The sequence below is a fragment of the Carcharhinus amblyrhynchos genome, chromosome 2, assembly GCF_965287045.1.
Source record: "Carcharhinus amblyrhynchos chromosome 2, sCarAmb.v2.hapA, whole genome shotgun sequence".
Lineage (NCBI taxonomy): Eukaryota > Metazoa > Chordata > Chondrichthyes > Carcharhiniformes > Carcharhinidae > Carcharhinus > Carcharhinus amblyrhynchos.
In genome coordinates this window covers 50,480,135-50,501,556 of record NC_137325.1, presented here as the reverse complement: position 1 = coordinate 50,501,556, position 21,422 = coordinate 50,480,135, and the positions used below count along the sequence as shown (strand labels likewise).

Sequence of the window (21,422 nt, the reverse complement as noted above, 5' to 3'; positions counted from 1 at the left end):
ATTGCTACTGGCCTGCCGAGGTTAAAAAAAGGCTTGTACTCATCGCGTTTGTTCAGAGAGTATGATTTCACTGCTTTAGAGTTGAAGTGTTACTTTTCAACTTGTTTTCATATTCCTTATATTTTGATTTTAGGACTTCATTGCATTTTTATACCTACGTTGTTTGTACCAATGTATACCACAACTGTTCACCCTCACCCTCTAGAATATCCTGTAGCTGCTCTGAGACATCCTTGATACTAGCACTAGGGAGGCAACATAGTATCCTGGTGTCTTGTTTGCAGTCACAGAAATGTCCCCTTACAATCCCATATGACTTTCAGTCCCACGCCATCTTCTTCTTCTCTGTGCAGCAGAGCCAACTGTGGTACAGCGAATTTGCCTGCTGTTGCTTTCATCTGAGAGGCCATGCCCCCAAGAGTATGTAATGTGCGATACATCTGTTTTACAGGAGAATGGCCACAGCAGATCCCTGCAACGCTCACTCTATCTAATAGTCACCCATTCCCTTCTTGTCTGTGTCGTTGTAGTAATTCAGCCAAGGCCAGTTTCCCATCACCAAAAACTCTTCATTGGAAACCGACAGAAGAACCACAGCTACGGCTTACCCAGGGACCTACAACCATAGTCCTGGTTTGAGCAACAGGTTTTAACCTCCTGCTGTTCACTTTGTGTCCACTCCACCCCCCGCCTTCAAACCCACATCCATTTCTCCCTCAGCATTCTCCACTATAAGAAGGTCTTTTCCACTGCTTAGCAGTTGGCCTGAGGTCTATTGAAGGTGGGGCTGGGTTATGCGGTGTAAACTGAGTGGGGACCTTAGTTTCCGGAGAGAGTGTCGCAGGGTCACCAATGCGGGTTCCTGCTCAGGTTGTGTTCCAGCCTGGCTGCCCGCTTCTTCACTTCTGATCCTACATCTGTGCCTTCACAATCTGGAGGGACCAACGCAAAGTCATCTTCGATCTGAGGGTTAACATCAGAAATCCACAGTGGAGCACTGAGGGGCATTCAAAAAGGATACGGGGAGGATACAAGTCTAACATGCCCCCTTTGTGGGGGAGTGTAGGAGCAATAAGTTCAGGGAACTCTAAATCTCTAGGGTAATTCAGGACTGGAATAGTGGAAGAGAAATGATTTTAGCAAATCCAAAGGGAACAATTTAGCTGTGGCCTTAGATACATGTAGGAAGTGCAAGAGGGACCTAAAGCAATTAAAAGAGCAAAAAAGGGACATGAAAAAAGACTTGCAAATGAGGTTAAGGAGAATCCTTATATATTCTATAAATGCATTAAAGGGAAGAGGTTAAGCAGGGTAAGTCCTGCAGCCTCAAACAAACGTTGTCCATTAGCAACCAAGGGGGCAATCTGTTTGTGAAGCTGCAGGTCATTGCAAGGGTGGTAGGTGAATACTTTTCATTGGTCTTCACTCAGCAAAAGGAGAACGTAGGTTTAGAATTCAGAAAAAGGGACTGTGAGGACTTAAAGTACGACATAGGAAGTGAGGCGATATTGGAGGCTTTGACAGCTTAAAAATGGGCAAAGCTCCAAGCCCCTGTGGGAGGCTGGAAAGTGCAGGAACTTTGACTGAAATTATTAATTCCTGTCTGCCCATGGGGGGAGTGCCAAAAGATTGGAGGATGGCTAATGTGGTTCCAATTCTCAAGAAAGGTGGTAGCGATGAATCAGGAAATTACAAACTGGTAAGTCTCACGTCAGTGATGGAGAAAGTATTGGAGAAAATTCTGAAGGAGAGAATAAATTTCCACTTGAGTTAATTAGGGATAGTCAGCATGGCTTTGTCAGAGGAAGGTCATTCCTAACAAATTCGATAGAATTTTTTGAAAATGTGACTGCGTGGATGAGGGAAGTGCAATTGATGCAGTTTATGTGGATTTTAGCAAAGTCTTTGACAAGGTCCTACATGGGAAACTAATTGAGAAGGTTGAAGCATATAGAATTCAGGAAAACTTGGTGAGATGGATCCGAAACTGGCTTAGTATTAAGAAACAAAGGGTAGTGGGAGAAGGCTATTTGTATGACTGGAGGCCAGTATCTAATGATGTACCATAAAGTTCAGTACTGGGTCCCTTATTGTTAGTTATCTACATTAATGATAAGAAAGAATAGATAAGAATGTGTGGGAAATGATAAGGAAGTTTGCAGATGACACCAAGATTGGTAGGGTGGTTAATAGTGAAGGAGAAGGTCGTAGGTTACAGGAAGATATAGATGGGTTAGTCAGAGCAGTGGCAGATGGAATTTAACCCTGATAAATGCGAAGTGATGCACTTTGAAAGAGGTAATAAGACAAGGGAGTATTTAATGAATGGCAGAACACTAGGAAGCTCAGAGGAAGAAATGGATCTTGGGGTACTTACTCACAAATCCCTCAAGGTAGCAGAGCAGGTGAATAGAGTAGTTAAGAAGGCATGTGGAAAATTTGCTTTTATCTGCCATGGCATAGAGTATAAGAGCAATAGGGTAATGTTGGAGTTGTATAGAACGTTGGCTAGGCCACCGTTGAAGCACTGTTTGCAGTTCTGGTCACCTCACTGTAGGAAGTATGCAATTGTATCAGAGGGGGCACAGAGGAGGTTCACCAGGATGTTGCCTGGGATGGAGCGTTTGAGCTTTAAGGAGGGACTGGTTAGGCTTGGATTGTTTCCTTTAGAGCAGAGAAGGCTGAGGGGGGACAATGAGGGGACATTGTTTTAGAGTGAGGGAAAGGAGATTCAGAGGGGATGTGAGAAAAATATTCAGAGAGTGTTGAGAATCTGAGATGCACTGCTTGGGAAGGTAGTGGAGATCGGATACTTTACAATGTTTAAAAAGTATTTGGATGAGCACTTGAAATGTCACGACATCCAAGGATCTAGGACAGGTACTGGAAAATGGGAGTAGCGGGACTTTGCTGATAGTTATTATTGATGCAGACTCGATGGGATGAATGACTCTATGACTCTAAGTTCCAACGTGAGTTTGTGATTGGTAAATATTATGAAATGTCTGCCATAGACATAATGCTGGAGCTTTTTTACACCACTTTTTTACACCAACGTTTCTTTCTCAATCTGAGAATACCAGGGTCCTGGATGCATTTGTGACAGACTTTTCCCTCTTCCCAGTGATGTGAATGTACCGCCCCAAACCCAAACGGGGAAATGTCATGTGTCAGCACGTATTCTTTCTTGGGATCAAATGGGTCTGTAGGTTAGATGTTTAACTTTGGCGAAAGTCTCTGCCTGTGGAGCTTTCCAGGACCATCTCTGGTGTTCTCGTAGTAGTCATGATGTGGAGATGCCAGCGTTGGACTAGGGTAACCACAATCAGAAGTCTCACAACACCAGGTTAAAGTCCAACAGGTTTATTTTGTAGTAAACACCACTAGCTTACAGAACGCTCACCTGACGATGGAACAGCGTTCTGAAAGCTAGCAGCATTTACTACCAAATAAACCTGTTAGACTTTAACCTGGTGTTGTGAGACTTCTTACTGTGTTTTCGTAGTAGAGCATGAAAGAGAAAGATTTTCCATGATAATTTATTGGTCCTCCAAAGAATTTCAACTACATGGTATTTCTTGGATCTGGCACCTCCTGATGGCTTTTACCTTATTCTGTACAGAATGTAGCCCTTTGCTGTGTACCCAGTAGCCTTTTTGAATTACTTCAGCTGCTTGGAAGATGCATTTCTCCCTCTTCAAGTGCATTCCTGTATTGCAGAGAACAACTGAGCTATAGGAGAAAGAGTCCACTTGTATGCAATGGTTCACCGCCCCCACCCCCCACTCCTCACTGCACACCACAGAATGGATGAAGACTAATTTTAGCTCATTGTGTTTGGATGAACGTGTTTCATTTTCTCATTGTGAGATGCATGAAGTAAAAACAGATACAGACCAAAGTTTTATTAAAAACTGAATGCTGTGAGACAGTTAATCAGCAAAGGCTGTGAGGAGAAAATTGATAAAAATGATCTGGTTAATGTCAAGCCTGACACTCCATTCATGCAGAAATGCAGCATTTATTTTAGTTTGAATAGTGCCATAAAGGTCATTTGTGCTTTCTGATTGAGTAATTCCAGTCTTAACTGCTGTTCGCAATGTTTATGTTGCTACAACATGAAGGTCTTGCTTTTAAGTTTTACTTGGTCCTTTTTCTAAGAGTTACACGTGCAATAAAGACATGACTATCCTATTCAAGTCACAAGAAGATACTTTTGTTACACTGCTGTGTTAACACTATAATGAAAGTTGATATAGAGCAGTGTAAAGCAAATCTCAATGGAGCAGTTTATGGGGACAAATGGGTAATTTTTATATGGTTTATCTCAAGAAACAACACAAAGTAAAACATGATGGATGCTGGAAATTTGGAACTGAAAAAAGGAATATGCTGGAAATGCTCATCAGGGTCTGGCAATATTTTGGGGGCAGGAATAGTGTTAATGTTTCAGGTTGCTGATGGTTCTGATGCTCTTGGATCTGCTGAGTGTTTTCTGTCTTTATCGGCAACAAAAGCTAAACATCAGATTCCCAGTTTATGGATTACAATGTCTGCAGTGCAATGTGTACTATCTACAAGATGCACACAGCAAGTTGCCAAATCTTCTGTGGTAGAATTTCCAAAAACTACAAACTTCACCAGCTAGATAGAGAAAGGCAACAGTGGGGACGTCAACCCCTCTAAGTTTTTCTCTGAAAAAACACACCATTCTGGCTTGGATGTTTATTGCTGTTCCATCATTGTTACTTAATTAAAATGCGGCAACTGTACATAGACCATAGTATGTTAATTAACACTGTTTGCTGTGCAGGAGAACACATCTGGATTGTATTGGATGGTCCTGTTGATGCCATCTGGATTGAAAATTTAAACTCGGTGCTTGATGATAACAGAACGCTTACCCTGGCAAATGGTGATCGCATTCCCATGGCTCCAAACTGTAAGATTGTGTTTGAACCACACAACATAGACAATGCTTCACCTGCAACTGTTTCTCGAAATGGCATGGTCTTCATGAGTTCGTCAGTTTTAAACTTCAGCCCCATTCTTGAGGTATTTAAATAGCAGTTAATTTCTTATTTTTCAGGACAGGGAATAATCTGTTGAGATACAGAACTTTTTCATTCCTTTATTGAATTGAAACTGTTTTATTATAACACGTGATGTTGAATTTCCAATTTTTACATTATCATGAGACTTGGAGAAACAGTGGAAATGCCCTATCTGCAAGTTTCCCATGGATTTTCTATTGAAATTACAGCAGCTCATTGGGATAATTCATTGGGTTTGAACACAGCAAACATTGAAAGTTGAAGTTAATGCCCTATCTGCAAACAAATTAAGTAATATTTCATAAAAACCATTCATTGGAGTTTTGAGCTGTGGTGGGGTGTAAAACAGGCGATAATGGCATTAAATTTCACTCCGAGTTGGGTAGCATGAAACCTCGCAGCTTGTTCTGTTTGCCTCAGGAGTAATTCATCTGATTGGCAGGAGCTTTGCTTCAGGCTGGGTGTGGAACAGAGTCAGGTTGAAGCTGTTTGTCCAATAAGCGAATCTTATCCCAGTTGTTTTGTTAAAATGTCAGGCCGTCCAGCCCTCAGCCCTCACACCCACTCAACCTCATACGTATTCCTCATGTCAATCCATCCCCCCATGCACCCCAGTGGCCTTTCATACTTCTGCTCCTACATTTTATGCTCTCTCATGGTCTTACACACCCCTCATGGCATTGGAGTTTACTTTAAAAATTTGCAGCTCATAGACTAAGCGTTAAAAACCTTGTGAAAGCAAAAGTGGCGTCTGTTTGAACTCAGCACTGAGTTTAGTTGGTACAGCTGAATTCAGGTTTGCTTCTCATGTGAGTCATGCCCCCACCTCTTTTTCCTTTCAAAGAAAACGGGATCTGTTAGAAATGAGGAAATGGCTTCCAGATCAGAGTCCTATCCAACAGTTTTTAAAGGTTCATTATGTTTCCATGACTCCACAAAAATCTGGGCCAAAGATCAAGCATTGGTTACGTACATCTTGTCCAATTCGGGTGACTAGATGTTTTCTGTCTCTGCTGAAGTTAGACGTTTCACCTAATATATCACATGACAAAGCTTGTATCTCCATTAACCTGGTGTTAACAATGGTAATTTTGTTTCAGGTTTTGCCTTTTTTTAGTTAAAAGTCCACCTGTTATATGCATATGAAGCTGAGTAAATTATGAAAAAATTATTCTTTGGCTGATTTGACTTAGGGTTGGCTGAAGAAACGCTCACAACAGACAGCTGAGATTCTACGGAAGTTATTTGCAGAATCCTTTGCTGAGATGTATCGCTTTAGTGTCCAGTCACTGGAATATAAGATAGAAATGCTGGAAGCTTTTATTATCGTGCAAAGCATTAACATGCTTGATGGCCTTATTCCCCCAAAGGTGAGTAGATGTCTTCAGACTATATGCTGTATCATAATAATATGCTTACCTGGTAAGATTCTATAAAACTTCTGAGCAATCTTCATTTTTACTGTTAACGATGTAATTGTACAATAAAGAAAAAACTTCAAATTCAACTGCATTTGGAATTTGGCTTCAATTCTCCATTTATGCAGTTTCTGACCTTTTATCTTCTCTCTTTTCATGGTCTAAGGCCCTAACAGTCCTTTCAGATGAACTCACTTGTGCTTCTTTCAATTAAGTCTACTTCATGCTGTTCATGATGTGATCGACTAAACACAGATCAGTTTACCAGTTTGAAGAACATTTATTTTGCAAGTATAGCCATCACTTGTTATTTTAATTCTCCACTTCCATTTCACTCTGACCCCTGTCCTCAGACTGTTCCAAAGGTGCTCAATGTAAGCTTGAGGAACATCACATCAAGTTTTGATTAGGTACTTTACCACCTTCCAGGCTCAAAACCAAATTCAACAATTTCAAATCTTAATCACTGACCCTGAGCGGGATTCTCTATGCAACTTGCCGTGTATCTTGTGGCTTGAAGTTGGGCAGCCATTGGCTGGTGGTGGGATCTTCTGGACACATCATAGTCAACGGCATTACCTGTTGAATGCATCCCCATCCACGGGGAAATCTGTGCTGAGGGCACACCATTAGTGGGACTTGGAGATCCCACTGGCACAAACAGCTGGAAAGTTCTGGCCCCCGTTTTATTTGTTTTTTATTGTTTCATTGGATAGAAGGTTTTATTAATTAAGCTTCTGCTTTTCCCATTAACACCACCTCTGGACACACTGGGCCGGATTTTATCACCGCGTTGCGACTGTTTTCGGGCATGAAAACTTGGTAAAGTCGAGCGTGAGGTAAGTAGTATGATCTGCACCTGCCTACGTGCTGGCTCCCCCTTTACCAAGGCCCTAAAATCGGGACTGCGCCCGAAATGGGCACGATGGCCATTTAAATGCATTTGTATGGATTTAAATTGACTTAATGTGCTGCGTGCCCAATTTTTATCGTCACCTTCCCCCTTTTATCGTCACCTCCCCCTTTACCACTATGTTCGTCCATCCTGAATTGGTGCAAAACAGACATGCTCCATTTAAGTCCGATTCGGGCGCTCCAGTTAATGAGGTAAGTGCCGAGCGTCTGACGGTTCTCTGCTTGAGATTGGCGGGGGGGAGGAGGTGGGTCCGCTGCCACTCTGCTGGAGATTGGTGGGGGGAAAGGGATAGGATCCCGTGATCGGTTTGGGTGCCGGGTGGGGGGAATAAGGGGGTCGGTAATGTTGTTGGGGGTGGGACAATGTTTGTAGATGCCGGGGTAGGCATTATCCACCATGGAGGGATGTGGCAGGGGAGCAGCATTATGTAGTTATTTTTCTGTACTTGTGCAATTGGAGCAACCGTGTTTCAGGCATGTTAAGCCCCAGCCACAGGCTTGTGCAGCACGACTCTGAATCACTGACGTTTTTTCAGGTAACGTGAGTACGGGGGCGTCTGAAAACGGGTCTAAAAGTCAGCTCTGAAACACTCCCAGTTTCAAGTCCGCCCAGCACTTAGAATCAAAATAGTAAAATAGGGTCCAATATTTCATTCTTTCCCACCCGCTTTTGCCTTGCTGCATCACCTCTTTTGGTGATGGGCCAAATGGTCCAGTTCTGCTCCTATGGTCTTTTGACATTTGATCTTTCCAGTCTTCCACATTATTATGGGCCTTCCCTTTTGTTCTTTTCCTCCCCCTTCTCTTTTCCAATCTCTGTACTTGCTATAAACTTGTTACATTTCTAATGATTTCCAGTTCTGATGAAAGGTCATTGACTTGTGATATTAGTTTCTGTCTCTCTTGCCACAGATGATACCTTGCCTGCCTTTTCTGTTTTGATTTCAGATTTTCATAATCCACTGTATTTTAGCTTTGTTTATGTAATTTAAGTATTTGATGCCAATCAATAAATCAAGCCAGCCATTTCATTCCCAAATTTCTTAGATAATTGGCATCCTGAACTAATAGTTTTGCTTGCCAGCTGTGGCCATGTGAAGATATAGGTCAGATCGGTGAAAGGAACGAGATCAGTGATTCCTTGTCATCCCTGATGGACAGCTGTGTGGCCATAAGCTTATATTTGATAGCTTTTGCTCAGTCCTCTAATCAGTCAACCAGCAGGGATACTGAGCTAGTTCAGTAACTCTGTGATAGCATTTCAGTTTGTAGAAAGTCAGCTTCCGGATCAATTTTATGATGAGTCATAGCACAGGAGAAGCATCTTTGACAATGTAGCCTTTCAAAATGAATCATAGAGACAGCAACTATTTTAAGTATTTTGTTTGTACCAAGTAAAATTATTAGTGGTTTATTGCCGCATTCGTGATCTGAATTTTTAGATTCAGTATGCCTACCACAGACAAGAAGATCATGTGATTGGATGTTCTCAGGTGAACTGAAATAAAGTGATAACCTGCTCGATGATTGTTTCCTTCTAAACTTACCAGATATTAGTAAGCAAAGGTACTTTGAGGTTCCAAGAAGGTGGAAGATCCACTTATGGGAATGATCATCACATGTAAATCCAAGCAGTGTATCTGTCATAAAAAGCAATAATAAAACAATCACCTGCCATTTGTCACTTTTACGTTGAGCATTTATGCCATGATGCTCAAACCCATTGCTGTCAACCTACAGAAAATTTAAAAGGTAGCCAAATAATTAATCAAACAAACAGACATGAGAAAGGAAAAATAAATTGACTTTCAAACAACACCCACCCCCACCCTGATCTACTGTTGGAAAACAGAGGCAGTTTTAAGGGATTTGTGTTTGACTTGTTACATATTAGACATAAAGTTTAGATTTAAGTGGGTTTAATTTAAAGTAAGTCAGAAAGGGAATATCTCTCAACAAAAGCCATACCATGGAGTAACAGTTATGAAAACAAGTGCTGGAAACTTATAAGAACAACAAGTTAAGGGAACTAGAGAAATGAAGAGATGTTTCCAGGAAGTTTGAAGTTGAAGGAATAGAAGAAATGCAGACTAGAATCGAATACTGTTCAGTGAAGACAGACAGATGAAAAGGAATCGGCCGAAACCTGAAAGATCATGGTATCCCTACAGTGCAGAAGGAAGTCATTCAGCCCATGGAGTTTGCACCAACAATCCCAACCAGACTCTATCCCCGTAACCCCATGTATTTACTTTGCTCATGCCCCTGACACTAAGGGGCAATTTTGTATGGCCAGTCAACCTTACCTGCACATCTTTGGATTGCGGAAGGAAACCAGATCACCTTAAAGAAACCCATGCAGACATAGGGAGAACATGCAAGGTTGGAATTGAACCCGGAGCCTTGATGCTGTGAGGCAGCGGTGCTAACCAGTGTGCCATCGTGCTGCCGAAGATATCTGAAGTGGTTCTAAGGTTTGTAATATATTAGCAAGTTTGTGAGATATTATTTAGAATAATTATGGAAATCAGTAGCTGGTTCTCGGAAGTTGTGTGAAAGCATTTAAAACAAAGGAAAGCTGAAAGGAGAGTTGGAAAACCTGAAGCTGAATTCATTACCAAAACAATGGAGCAAAAGCTTTGTTTGAGAGGATAGTTGGAAAACCTGGAGCTGGATTCTTAATGAAAACAGCTGATGGAAAGCATTGTTTGAAAGAAGATTTTGAAGTGTGACTCTTTTGGGAATGGAGTTTGGAAACACTCACATGACAATCTTCTGGAGGAATGTGCGAAGAAATCTATGGAAGATCAGTTGAGTGTCATTAGCTGTTTGGTTTCAGACTGGGATGTTATCTTTGAAACCTATACTTTTGTGAAGCTAAGAGTGGAGTAAAGGAGTATTTTATTACAAACAAATGTTTCGTGTTTAATGTTTTTCCTTGTTAAAAACTAACTAGCAATCCTGTGACTATTCCTGTATGTTTTCATTAAAAAAGTAGAAGTTACGATCTTTTGAGCCATTGTTCCATTTTGGAATCTTCCAGTAATAACACCAATGTGTTACACTATCCAACAAAAGCACTTTGCAGAACGAGATCTTTTCTCTACTCTCTACCCTAAAGGTGAATATTCTGTTGCAACCCTAAAGGGCCTAGATTATTGTAGACATTCCAGAAATATTCATTGAATCACTTTTGTTACGTTGTCATATTATTTGAAAAGCTTTAGGAGCTGTTTTATTATGTGCACGTGTGTGTGTGTATATCCAGAGTGCCACATCACCACTGCACTGCACCAACTGTACTAAAACAACACTGTATCATTCTGCAACACATGGCAAGATTTAAGAAATACATTTGATGTCAGTTCCAACATTTTTATTTCAAATTGCTGGGAACCACAAGACATAAGTTTTAAATATTTTCACTACACCTACATGTCTATACCTACCTGTCTGTTTTTTTGCTAGATCTTCCTTGCCAATCATTTCTCTTCTTGTTACCTTATGAATTTCCCAGTTTTCTTTTCCTCACCCACACCCAACTACCCATTATCCATTGTTTCCTACCCTGAACCAATTTTGGCTTCAATTGTGAAATTCCACACTATTGTTGATGGCTAGAGAAACAGTGTGGGAATGTACCTGCAACAGTTACATGTAGCTTTAATGTTGTAAGATTGTGCTGATATTTTTGAGGTGAATTAGATTTTCTGTACACACCAAATGTGGAATATTTTGCTGAGAATTTTAGTTTATATGGTTAATCCAGATGTTTTAATCATTAATTAAGTACTTTAATCAATTTTCACAGAATATTCAATGAAAAATAATTTGCTTATACAGTATATGCAATGGCCATTAGATAGTCTAAAAAAATGAAACATTCAGTTTTAAAAATATGTACTAAATTTTGGCATTGTTTCTGGGGAAATCTTTTTTATGATTTAAGCAAGATTAATTCATAAAATGTTATGAATTGCCAAACCTGTTCCACCTGTACCATCTTTGGAAGACCATTGAGAAGGTCGATGAAGAAACTACACCGCAGAAGGTATAAAATACATCAATCATAGAGTGTCACATTGGGTGAAATTTAATGATTGTGGTAGTGGGCCTGTCCCCCAGCTGGGAAACTAGTGGCAAAAGCACCTTGGCCATTTCCAGGAAACACAATAAAATCCAAACTCGAGAAGTAGACTGGCTGTTGTCAGGGTTCAGGGCACCCACAGAGTTTATGTCCCACTTCTGAGAGCTGCTGGCCAACAGAAGCTGATAGGTTCCTAAGTAGCACTGTCAAGCATAGTACTGCAGTAGGGCCAAAGAGGAGGATTGTTACTTGAGTCCTGAGATGCAGTTAAATGTAATGGGATTGCCACCCATTAAAAGATCTTTTGGCGAGAGTCAAAGAGGTCAATTTAAAGGCCAAAGAGTGTTGTCTTGCTTATTCATCCCTCGCTTCTGCTAAGTCCCTTCATTGAGCACAGAATGCCCAAGAAGAAAGAATCCTTTCCATCACGCCATAGTTTTACCTGCAGCTTGCCTACATGATGTGGACCCGTCCTGCGGTTGGTAATAGTCTCTACTGTCCTCCGGGTGGGAAGGCCATTCTCAACCCTTCCTATCCTGGGCTTATTTGAGGAGAATCGGGAATGTGATGTGCCCTCCATCTGAACCTTCTCCCCCAATTGTACGATCCTCCTTCACCCTGAAGGAAAGTTTTAAGTTCTGCCCAATTTGTGTGCATTCAGAACCTCACTAAATTGATCAGACTTGCTACCGTTAGTTTTGTTATTGATCAACAGATAACTTGCAAATGTCTCAGATTTAGATGCTGGATTGAAAATATGTTGTAGCAAAATGTTTTTGTTTCCAATGTAGTAACATATTTATAAATGTATTTCAGGAACAAGGTGCAGAAGTGACTCGAGAACATTTGGAAAGACTGTATGTTTTCTCACTGATGTGGAGTATAGGGGCCTTATTGGAATTAGAAGACAGAAGGAAAATGGAACACTGGCTGCGAATGCATGAGACTATTCAGCTGGATTTGCCATCCATCCCATCAGGGAGTGAGGACACAATGTTTGACTATGTTGTACATTTTGATGGTCAGTACCAAGATAACGTGGGCAATTATTTTAACTATTTTCTGCAATGAACACTGAATTTTTGAAACATATTTTAACATACTCTCCGTCCACAAAACAGCTTTTTGAATAGAGTGCAGCTGTGGGAAGGTGTCACATTTTGATATTCTGAGGTGTAGGTTTCTTCAGAATAATCATGAACAATGCTCCTTTAAAGATGGGCTTATGTACACAAAAATATGGCTCAAAATTACCTTAGAAAATTAGGTGAGTTTGGATCCCTGATTTTAACTTGGGTGTAGGTGTGTAAACTGCTGAGGATTGGCAGGTAAAAAGCACAAGTAATTTGAACTATTGGACTTCAATGCCATGTTCCAGCATGGATTGCTGTCCAAACCTGTGGCGAATGCTCAGGGTACAGGAAGGTAATTCTTGTAGCAGGAGACTGCTGCTAGGGCTGATAGGGAATGATATCCCCGACATGAGGCAAATCATGAGGGCAGTGGGGTTTAGGAGATGGAAGCGTGAGTCAGTGGAGGCCCAAGATCTTATTGTAGGGTTCAGAGCAGAACTCTTGCTCTTCCAGTGTCCTATAAAGGAAGCATATATTTTGTTTTAATAAAATACACTTTGCTGGGCCAGTTCTGGAGCTGATGGTGTATCCCACCATATTTTTCTGGCAGGTCTGACAACAGACATCACTATCTGCATCAGCAATTAAAATCAGGTTGGGGTCAGAATCATAACAGTGGGTCCCAGTGTTTATACATTAGTGAGTCTTCTACGTGCCTCTGATGGGTTACTGTTTAATGATTAGTATCTCTTCATATTGTTGTGTTTATTCAGATTGTAATGTAATCTAAGAATGTTGCTACTTTGCAACTTTTGCTCATGATATTGTTAATAGTGTATCTATTGAATAATATGTACTTACTCTTTATCACGTTTTCTAGTAGTTGCGTATCTTAAAATATGGGCGATATGGTGGCGCAGTGGTTAGCATTGCAACCTCACAGCACCAGGGACCCAGGTTCGATTCCTTGCTTGCATCACTGTCTGCCCATTCTCATTGTGTCTGCATGGGTTTCCTCCGGGTGCTCTGGTTTCTTCCCACAGTCCAAAAGATGTGCTGGTTAGGTGCATTGGTCATGCTAAATTCTCTCTCTGTCTACTTGAATAAGTGCAGGTATGTGGTGAATAGGGGATTTTTCACAACAACTTCATTGCAGTGTTAATGTAAGCCTACTTGTGACACTAATAAATAAAAATATAACAACCCCCGAAGAAAGGAAAACGAGATGTGGCATTTACCCATGCCTGTGATTCTGATGCAGGCAACACACTAACTTGGCATTACTTGTTTATTTAGCTGATTATAGCTGGAGCCAGCACTAGTTGTCTCAGCGGGAGCCCAAAATCATGAGAGAAACTCACACTCAATTAGAGCAAACCTCTAATACCTAAGGGTGGTTGCTGTTTGGAGCCAGTGCTGGAAGTGATTTTATAATTGATTCTGACCTGGGAAATACTTGATAACATCAATGGGGGAGATTGGGCTCCAAGTTCTTCCGAGTCTGCTTTGGAGGCCTTGGTCAAGGAAGAGAAGACGCTACGTGCTGTCTCTGGAGGGGCCAGCAGGTCCTCCAAGCAAACTTTGAGAAGGCAGTGGGGCAGGATAAATGTGGCAGTCAATGGCATGGTCAAACCCTGAGGACTTGGATGGAGTGCCACAGTTCAGTTACCTCACATGAGTGGTCAATGCCAGTGAATACATATTCAAATGTCAAATCTCACTAGCTGCACCATTACTCTCAGACACTCCTCAATGTGTCAAATTCCCAATACCCGCCTTCCAATAGTCTCTGTTAAACAGGACTCATCATACCTAATATTCATACCTCCACCTCGCTCAATCACACTTGGCACTGCTGTGGGCCTCACACTCACATCTCACCTGCAACTATTTGGCCGTGACAACTCTGCAACACATTCACTGACTTACTTTCAACTCTTCTGCAGGATAACCAGAGGCAGCTAACTGGCAGGAGAAATGCACGGCTGTATGTCCTTATCCCCCAGCGAGGGTATGGTGCTCATCATCTTAGTAATGGCTCTGGCATATATTGGGTTAATGTGGGACTGAGTACAGTACCATGCACACTGATGTAAGAGAGCACATGACCCAGAGTCAGTTAAATGTTGGACAGAGACATGTACCAGCAAATATGGAGACAATTCCTAGTTTGTAGCCTTTACTGTATGTTGTAAGTAGTTTAAAGAGTTAAAAAAACTGATAGCTTACCTACACATAACTACAAAAACTTCTGCAGGTCTACTAAACTGTGTACAACACCTTACAATAGACATCATTGGAGCAGCCATTACTCAGGACAGGGTCAAGTAATGGTATCAAAGGTAAAAGTATCTTGATACTTAATCATCCTCACATCTCAATCTTACCTCATCCCAACATCTGTTTTGAATTGGAAGATACAGACAATACAAGCATAAGCCTCTTACTTTCCTCCACCCTCTGCCACAATTCTACCTTGTGCCTTTCTCTTTTTGTATACTTAAGAACTGTAACTCAGCCAGGTAGTGATGAAGGAGCATCAGTTGGAAGACGGTGATGATGTAGGAACTGTCCCTGCATATCACACTCAAGTGTTATTGCCTGAGCTGGTGGCTGTGTACCTGTCAGAATTTTAGAAGATAGCTTACAGGTGGAATTTGCAATGTGTTGAGTCTTCAGGCATGAGTGATCTGCAGCCAAGGCAGGGGGAGAGGGCAGGACAGGTACTCGTGCACGCGAGAGTAAGTTTGAATTCTCAAATGCAAGTTGAACTGCAGAAAATTTAGATGAGCAATTTGATGATGCTGGCTACAGAAGAAGGTGGATTAATATGCATACTTAAATGCTTACCATGAAGCCCCTATGTAATGTCAAGATTCATGGAAGAGTCAGGCACCAACTATGCTAGGTCTTTGAGCAGACCTTGCAGCATATCCTTTCCAGTATGGAAGAGACAGCCAAATCCATTGGCACACTTCTGAACCCAAGCATAAAGCACCGCCTGGTGGCTGATATCTCAGGTTTTATGGCAGCATAAGCAGAAGTCACTCAGTGTCTGGTTAGATGATGATACAGGCATCAGACATCTCAGGGAATGGAACCATTTCCTGAAATGTTCCCATCTCTTGATTATTTTCTGGTGATTCCATCCCCAGTGTTTTGAAAACAACTTGCATGCAATCAGTGGTACCTCGATAATGAAACACTTGCACTCTTTATTAAGCATTGTATTCATTCCATCTGCTTCTCTTTGGCAATGACATGTTTTTGACGAATGAGTATCAGTGATTTCCCTTGTGCAACAGTGGACAGCATACCGCAATATGTTGCAAAATATTTCCAGCTCCAGCTTGGAAGAAACCGGTGCATAAAAGTTCACTAATGTGGTCAGCTTCACAGCCATTGACAGTGTAATCCTCCCCCTAAATGAAAGTGTAATTGTGGCTGCAGCAGGTGGACTATTTCACTGAGGGTGCCCTTGCTAAAGTACAAATGCCTGACATATGGTTCTTGCTGAGCTTTAAGAGGAGAAATGCCGTCTAAACACTTTGGGCGGGTATGACCTCCTGCTGAGAAACATTCTCCCCCTCCTCCTTTCCCCTCTGGGAGTAGCTGCTCTGCTTAATGTGCTCTTGCTCATTCTCCCGGTCATACTACATAGTCCAAATGGAATGCCTACCACTGCACCCATATCTGGGAACAGTTGGTTTGCACAGAAGCCCTGTAGCCATGACCAATTTATTGCAACAGCAGTAATTTAAAAAAAGCAACTAACCCAGAAGTTATTGATTCCTTTAAAAAAAAATCCAAGTACATTTTCAGGGTCCTTCCTGCTGCTGAACACGTTTTCGACTGTGTGTGAGTAAAGGATGTTAGTAGCTGAAGCATTGAATTCCAAAATGGCAGTTATGTTTAATGACTAGAATAACCTTTCATGAACCAAAAAAGTGAAAAGAGATAAAAGAATTTCAAGTAAATTATATATTCAAACAGGCTGCTCTTAATTCGTGGATTTCATCACAAGTCTGTTCATCACATTCCAAAATGGTAGTGCTTATTGACATTATCACTTGTCTGCTCTGCACAGTTTTGGCAGTTGCTGATTACACGTGCTAATACTCATCAAAATAGCTTCCTCTGCAACTTGCACCAGATGTGTCCAGCTGTAAAACAAATGGCATTTTGGATTTCTAAGACCACTTGTAGCACCCAAAATATAGGTATTGTGTGTCCGAATTTTGTTCCACTCATGTCATCTAATAGAGACATTCCACAGAGAATATTCAATAACTTGGCTTAGAGTGACTTTCAGGTTGTATAACCATTATAATGGCTATTACTGAGAGTCTCGTGTATAATATACAGTTGGCTTCCTAAAGAATAGCATGAATGGACTTGTATAAAACCCCTGAATTGAGAGCGGCCTGTTTAAATCAATAATTCATTTGAATTCCTTTTATCTCTTTTCCCTTCTTTCATTCACAAAAAGTTATTCTAGCCATTAAACATAACAAATTAGAGAAGCAGCTGAAATTTTTCTTCGTAACTACTCTCAAAAAATGTTTATATGCTGTTGGAGCAGGAGATACAATAGTGGGAGCTTTAATTACTCATTCTTGATGTTGTTTGTGAATAAACCCATCAGGCTTGAAATGTAAAGTGACTATTATTTTGCCTGCTTGTGTTTCTGCATTTGTAAACTTGGACTAATATCTATATGTAGTATAAAATAAATGACTTTTGTCCTGGAATTTGACGATTGTTATTGAGTGAAGCTATTCTATGAACCATAATGGAGAATGCTTTGGATTGGATAATTAATCTTAGAGATTGAATACCTTTTCGCTGTTCAATCTTCTCTTTTGAATGAATCATAATCCAAAATGTAGCTGATCAGTAGAAAGTGCCTGACAATTGGTTGACGGGATAAGATATTAATAAACTGATTAAAATTGTCAAAAATGTTCAAGTCTGAAGAATGTTGTGAAATATTTGTTTCTCAGTAAAGAATAATGAACTTTATATATGTTCTAACCAGGAAAATGGCGACATTGGAATACAAATGTTGAAGAATACATTTATCCCACTGACAGCAGCCCAGAATATGGCTCTATCCTTGTGCCTAATGTAGACAACGTGAGGACAAATTTTCTCATTCATACAATAGCTAAACAGGGAAAGGTAGGATAATTTCATTTGCTATTAATTTATTCTGTACAATTCTACATTATATCTTCTGGCCAGTAAATAGTTGGATACAAACTGGAATAGCTGCCATATTTATAAATGTTTGCTTGTTTTGTGTTCCTATTCTTGCAATTTTTGTCAAACTAATTTCACATCACTGTCAATGATTTTAAAGGTTAGAAAGTAAAACCAGCATTTAGTGCTCATTCCTGGCTGCCCTAGAGAAGGACATGATATGCTTTCTGATTGAACTACAATGGCCTTTGTGGTGCACATGCTTCCACAGTTCTATTGGGTAGGATGTGCTAGAATTTTGACTTGTCACTTAAGTAATAGCTGTAAATGACCAAGTTGGTACAGTGTGTGACTTGGATGGGAATTTGAAGATGACAAGATCTCCAATGTTACCCAAGTCCTTCTCAGTGGCAGAGATTGCACTTGTAGTTAGTACATACTGCAGCCGTGATTCATTGGTCGTGCATGTTTAAGAAGATGGGTGGGCTATGAAACTACTCATTTGTTTTGTCCTGAATGTTGTGAAGCTTCTTGAACATTGCAACTGCACCCGTCAAGAGAAGAGAAGGTTATTTCATCACACCCCTGCCTTTGCTTTATAGATGATGGGGAAGCTCTGGGAAGTGACAGGATAAGCCACTCATCCCAGAGTGCCCATTCACTGATCTATTCTTTTAGTCACAACATTTATGTAACGAGTTCAGTTGAATTTCCTGCCAGTGGCAACTCCAGAATTTTAATGGTGGGTATTCAGCGATGGTAATGCCACTGAATGTCAAGGTGAGTCTGTTGGATTGAGTCTTGTTGGAGATGGTCATGATCCAATACTTCTATGCGTCCTGCAAATGGTGCTTGCACTCACCAGCTCAAGCTGGCTATAATCCAGGTTTTGCTGCATATGAGCACAGATAGCTCCAGTTTGAGGAATCATAAATGCTGCTGAGCATTGCAGATCAAATATTTCAAATAATGATTGCAGACAAGGTTCACTTGTACGTTAAAAATATTTCTTAAAATTCTGCTGATATTTCAACTACATCGCCATGCTTTTTTTAAATCATAGGCCGTGTTGCTGATTGGTGAACAAGGTACAGCCAAAACAGTGATCATCAAAGGATACCTGTCAAAATATGACCCTGAGTCCCACATGACCAAAAGTCTCAACTTTTCATCAGCAACTACTCCACTAATGTTTCAGGTTAGATATAATTTCACATTTAATTGACTCGCATTGTAAATAGCAAAAACCTTTGTGTTAAAAACTAAACCAATGATTATTAATGAACCATAGTATTATCTTTGTGGCAGTTGTAATCTGTGATATGATGCAGTGTAATTTTACATTGTGCTCCTTTTTCGTTACTTTTCAGTAAATTTTGTGGTCTTTCTTAAGTCCCTTTCCTGCATAATATGCATATTACCCAGTGGGGTCAGATTTTCGTCACAGATGTGACAGTAGTGCAATTAACCCAACTGGGCAGAAAGCTATGGGTTTTGGGGTTTCCCACCCATCTGAAGAGCTTTAATTGGCAGGAGGTAAGAGGTCCATCTCTTACTTCAGAGAATGTCCCATCTCAAAGAACTGCTGGCCAATCTGAATGGCTGGCAGCTCTGTAATCCCAGCAGTGCCCCCCACCGCCCCCCCCCGAGAGTTGACCACTACTGGAACTACAGGCAGGCCTCAGATTCCAAGTGTCAGAACTCGCAAGACCAGATGACTACAGGAAGTTTTGTGGGTAGCTTGATGAAGAGTTGGGGTGTTGATGGAGTACTGGGAGGAGGATGTGTGATGGAGGGGAGTGCACAGGCATGGGAGAACTTGGTTGGGTGGGTTTGAGCTCCTGGTCTGGAAAGGGGACTAGTGATAGAGATGTCCTGTCCCCTTCACATCTGAAGCCAGAACAAGGTGATCTACCATCCCTAAAATCCTAACACTGGCCACAAAATTGTGGCTGAGCAGAAAGCACCAGCAATGAGCCACTTAAAGGCCTCAATTGAGTAAATAACCTGTGTGCCCCCTGTTTTCTTCCCCCGTTCCCCATGACATTACAGACAGGTTGGGAGTGGGTAGGGAAGTGAGGTAAAGCTACCCAGAAACTTTTTGGGACCCTCCCTGACCTGTTAACATGGTGGTCAGTGAGCAGCATTGGCTCTGTGATCTATGGAATTATAGATTTCTGCCCTATCAGTGCTTTTTGGGAGGAAGAGGAGCAACAAAGTAAAGAGGGCAGACAGTGGAGGTTGTAGCATTTTGTTACCCTGGAACCTTGATGTACAAGTTGAGGCCACTTAACTGGACTTCTCTGACAAGTCTGCCTTTATAGCTAGAGTTGTGCTGCATTTGCAGTCTGCTCTTCACTGCTCAGTTAGGGGTTTGTGGGAATCACTGCGGCACTTGACTTTTGTGTCATGTGCATTCTAGGCTATCCGGTGGGATATCAATAATATTAGTCAGTCTGCATGTGCTTATAATCCATTTACATTGTACACCGCATGTGAGGGTGCTGCACATTTCCAAATGGGGATATTCCTCAAATTCCATGGCATCATCGATAACACCCAGTTGGAATTAGTTTTGTGGCTGCAGGAGTATATCAGGTGCAATATTGGACCAGATAGTGTTAACTACAAATTTTGCATATTGTTTATTATTCAAAATAACAGCTAAGTGCAACTAAGGGCCCAATTTGACCAAAAATAAATCATGATAAATTTGGGCGTCTGGCCTGTAACGCGACCTGCACCCAAATCTGAGCAGATCACGCCTTTACCGACACCTGATTTGGGCGCAGGTCCGGTCTGCGCTTGCATCGGGCGGCCCTATGATTCAAATGCATTAGCATCCATTTAAATTGACTTAATGAACCTTGTGCCCAACTCTACCGCCAAACCCCACTTTACTGCCTTCGGATCTGCGCTGTTATCATCCTGCAGAATAAAAATCTGAAGCTGATTCCTATTCTTCAGGGGAATCTCTGAAGCCCATCCTCCTTGAACACCCTTCGCAGGTCACCCGCTAACCACCCCAGCAACCCTCCTCCCCGGCATTGGACCCCCCCTCCCCAGGAGGCGTGTCGGCCTCGGCAGACCCCCCGCACCCCCCTAATCGGACCCCCCGGGGAGGCAGGACCCCCTCGGCAGAGTCCCTCTCCCCCCGGGATGAACCATCCCCACCCCCCAACCTACCTCCATCCTGCTCTCCCTCCAACATCCTTCTGACCTGCAGTCGTTGGACAGCCTCCAGCACCTTCCTGGCCTTCAGCTAGCGTCTGCTGGAGGGGGGGGACGGGCTCAGATGGATCTCTGGTTGTTTGGGGGTGTGGGGGGCGGTGGTGGAGGATAGGGGAAGCAGACTTGGGACAATCTCCACTCACCCTCCACTTCCCCCAAAATCAGGTTAGTTAGATAATATCAGTTAGGTAAAATCGGGTGTGCTATTGCTGAAATGAAACATATTTTATTCAGAATGTGTGAAACTTGTTCTTATTTCTATGTGAAAGGAAACTTAGGGAGCGATTCTCCAACCCGCTGCACTAGTTTTCTAGCACAGCGGATTGGGAGAATCTCGCGGCCGGGTGTGCACACAATTCAAATCTCCTGGTGTCAGATTTCTGGCGCCGTCAGGCCTGCACTGAAAACTGGCAGGAAGACAGGTAAGTTATTTAATCTGTAT

The 21,422-nt window shown here is 41.7% G+C and overlaps 1 protein-coding gene across 1 annotated transcript in view; it reads left to right on the top strand.

The window, feature by feature from the left end:
* The window catches only part of dnah5 (dynein, axonemal, heavy chain 5), a 350,257-nt gene that overhangs the window by 185,798 nt on the left and 143,037 nt on the right, over positions 1–21,422 (top strand). Inside the window, exons 43-47 of the mRNA XM_080205374.1 lie at positions 4,814–5,055; positions 6,248–6,424; positions 12,291–12,495; positions 17,586–17,728; positions 18,813–18,947. Coding sequence (XP_080061500.1) covers positions 4,814–5,055; positions 6,248–6,424; positions 12,291–12,495; positions 17,586–17,728; positions 18,813–18,947 — 902 coding nt within the window. The remainder of the gene's footprint in view (positions 1–4,813; positions 5,056–6,247; positions 6,425–12,290; positions 12,496–17,585; positions 17,729–18,812; positions 18,948–21,422) is intronic.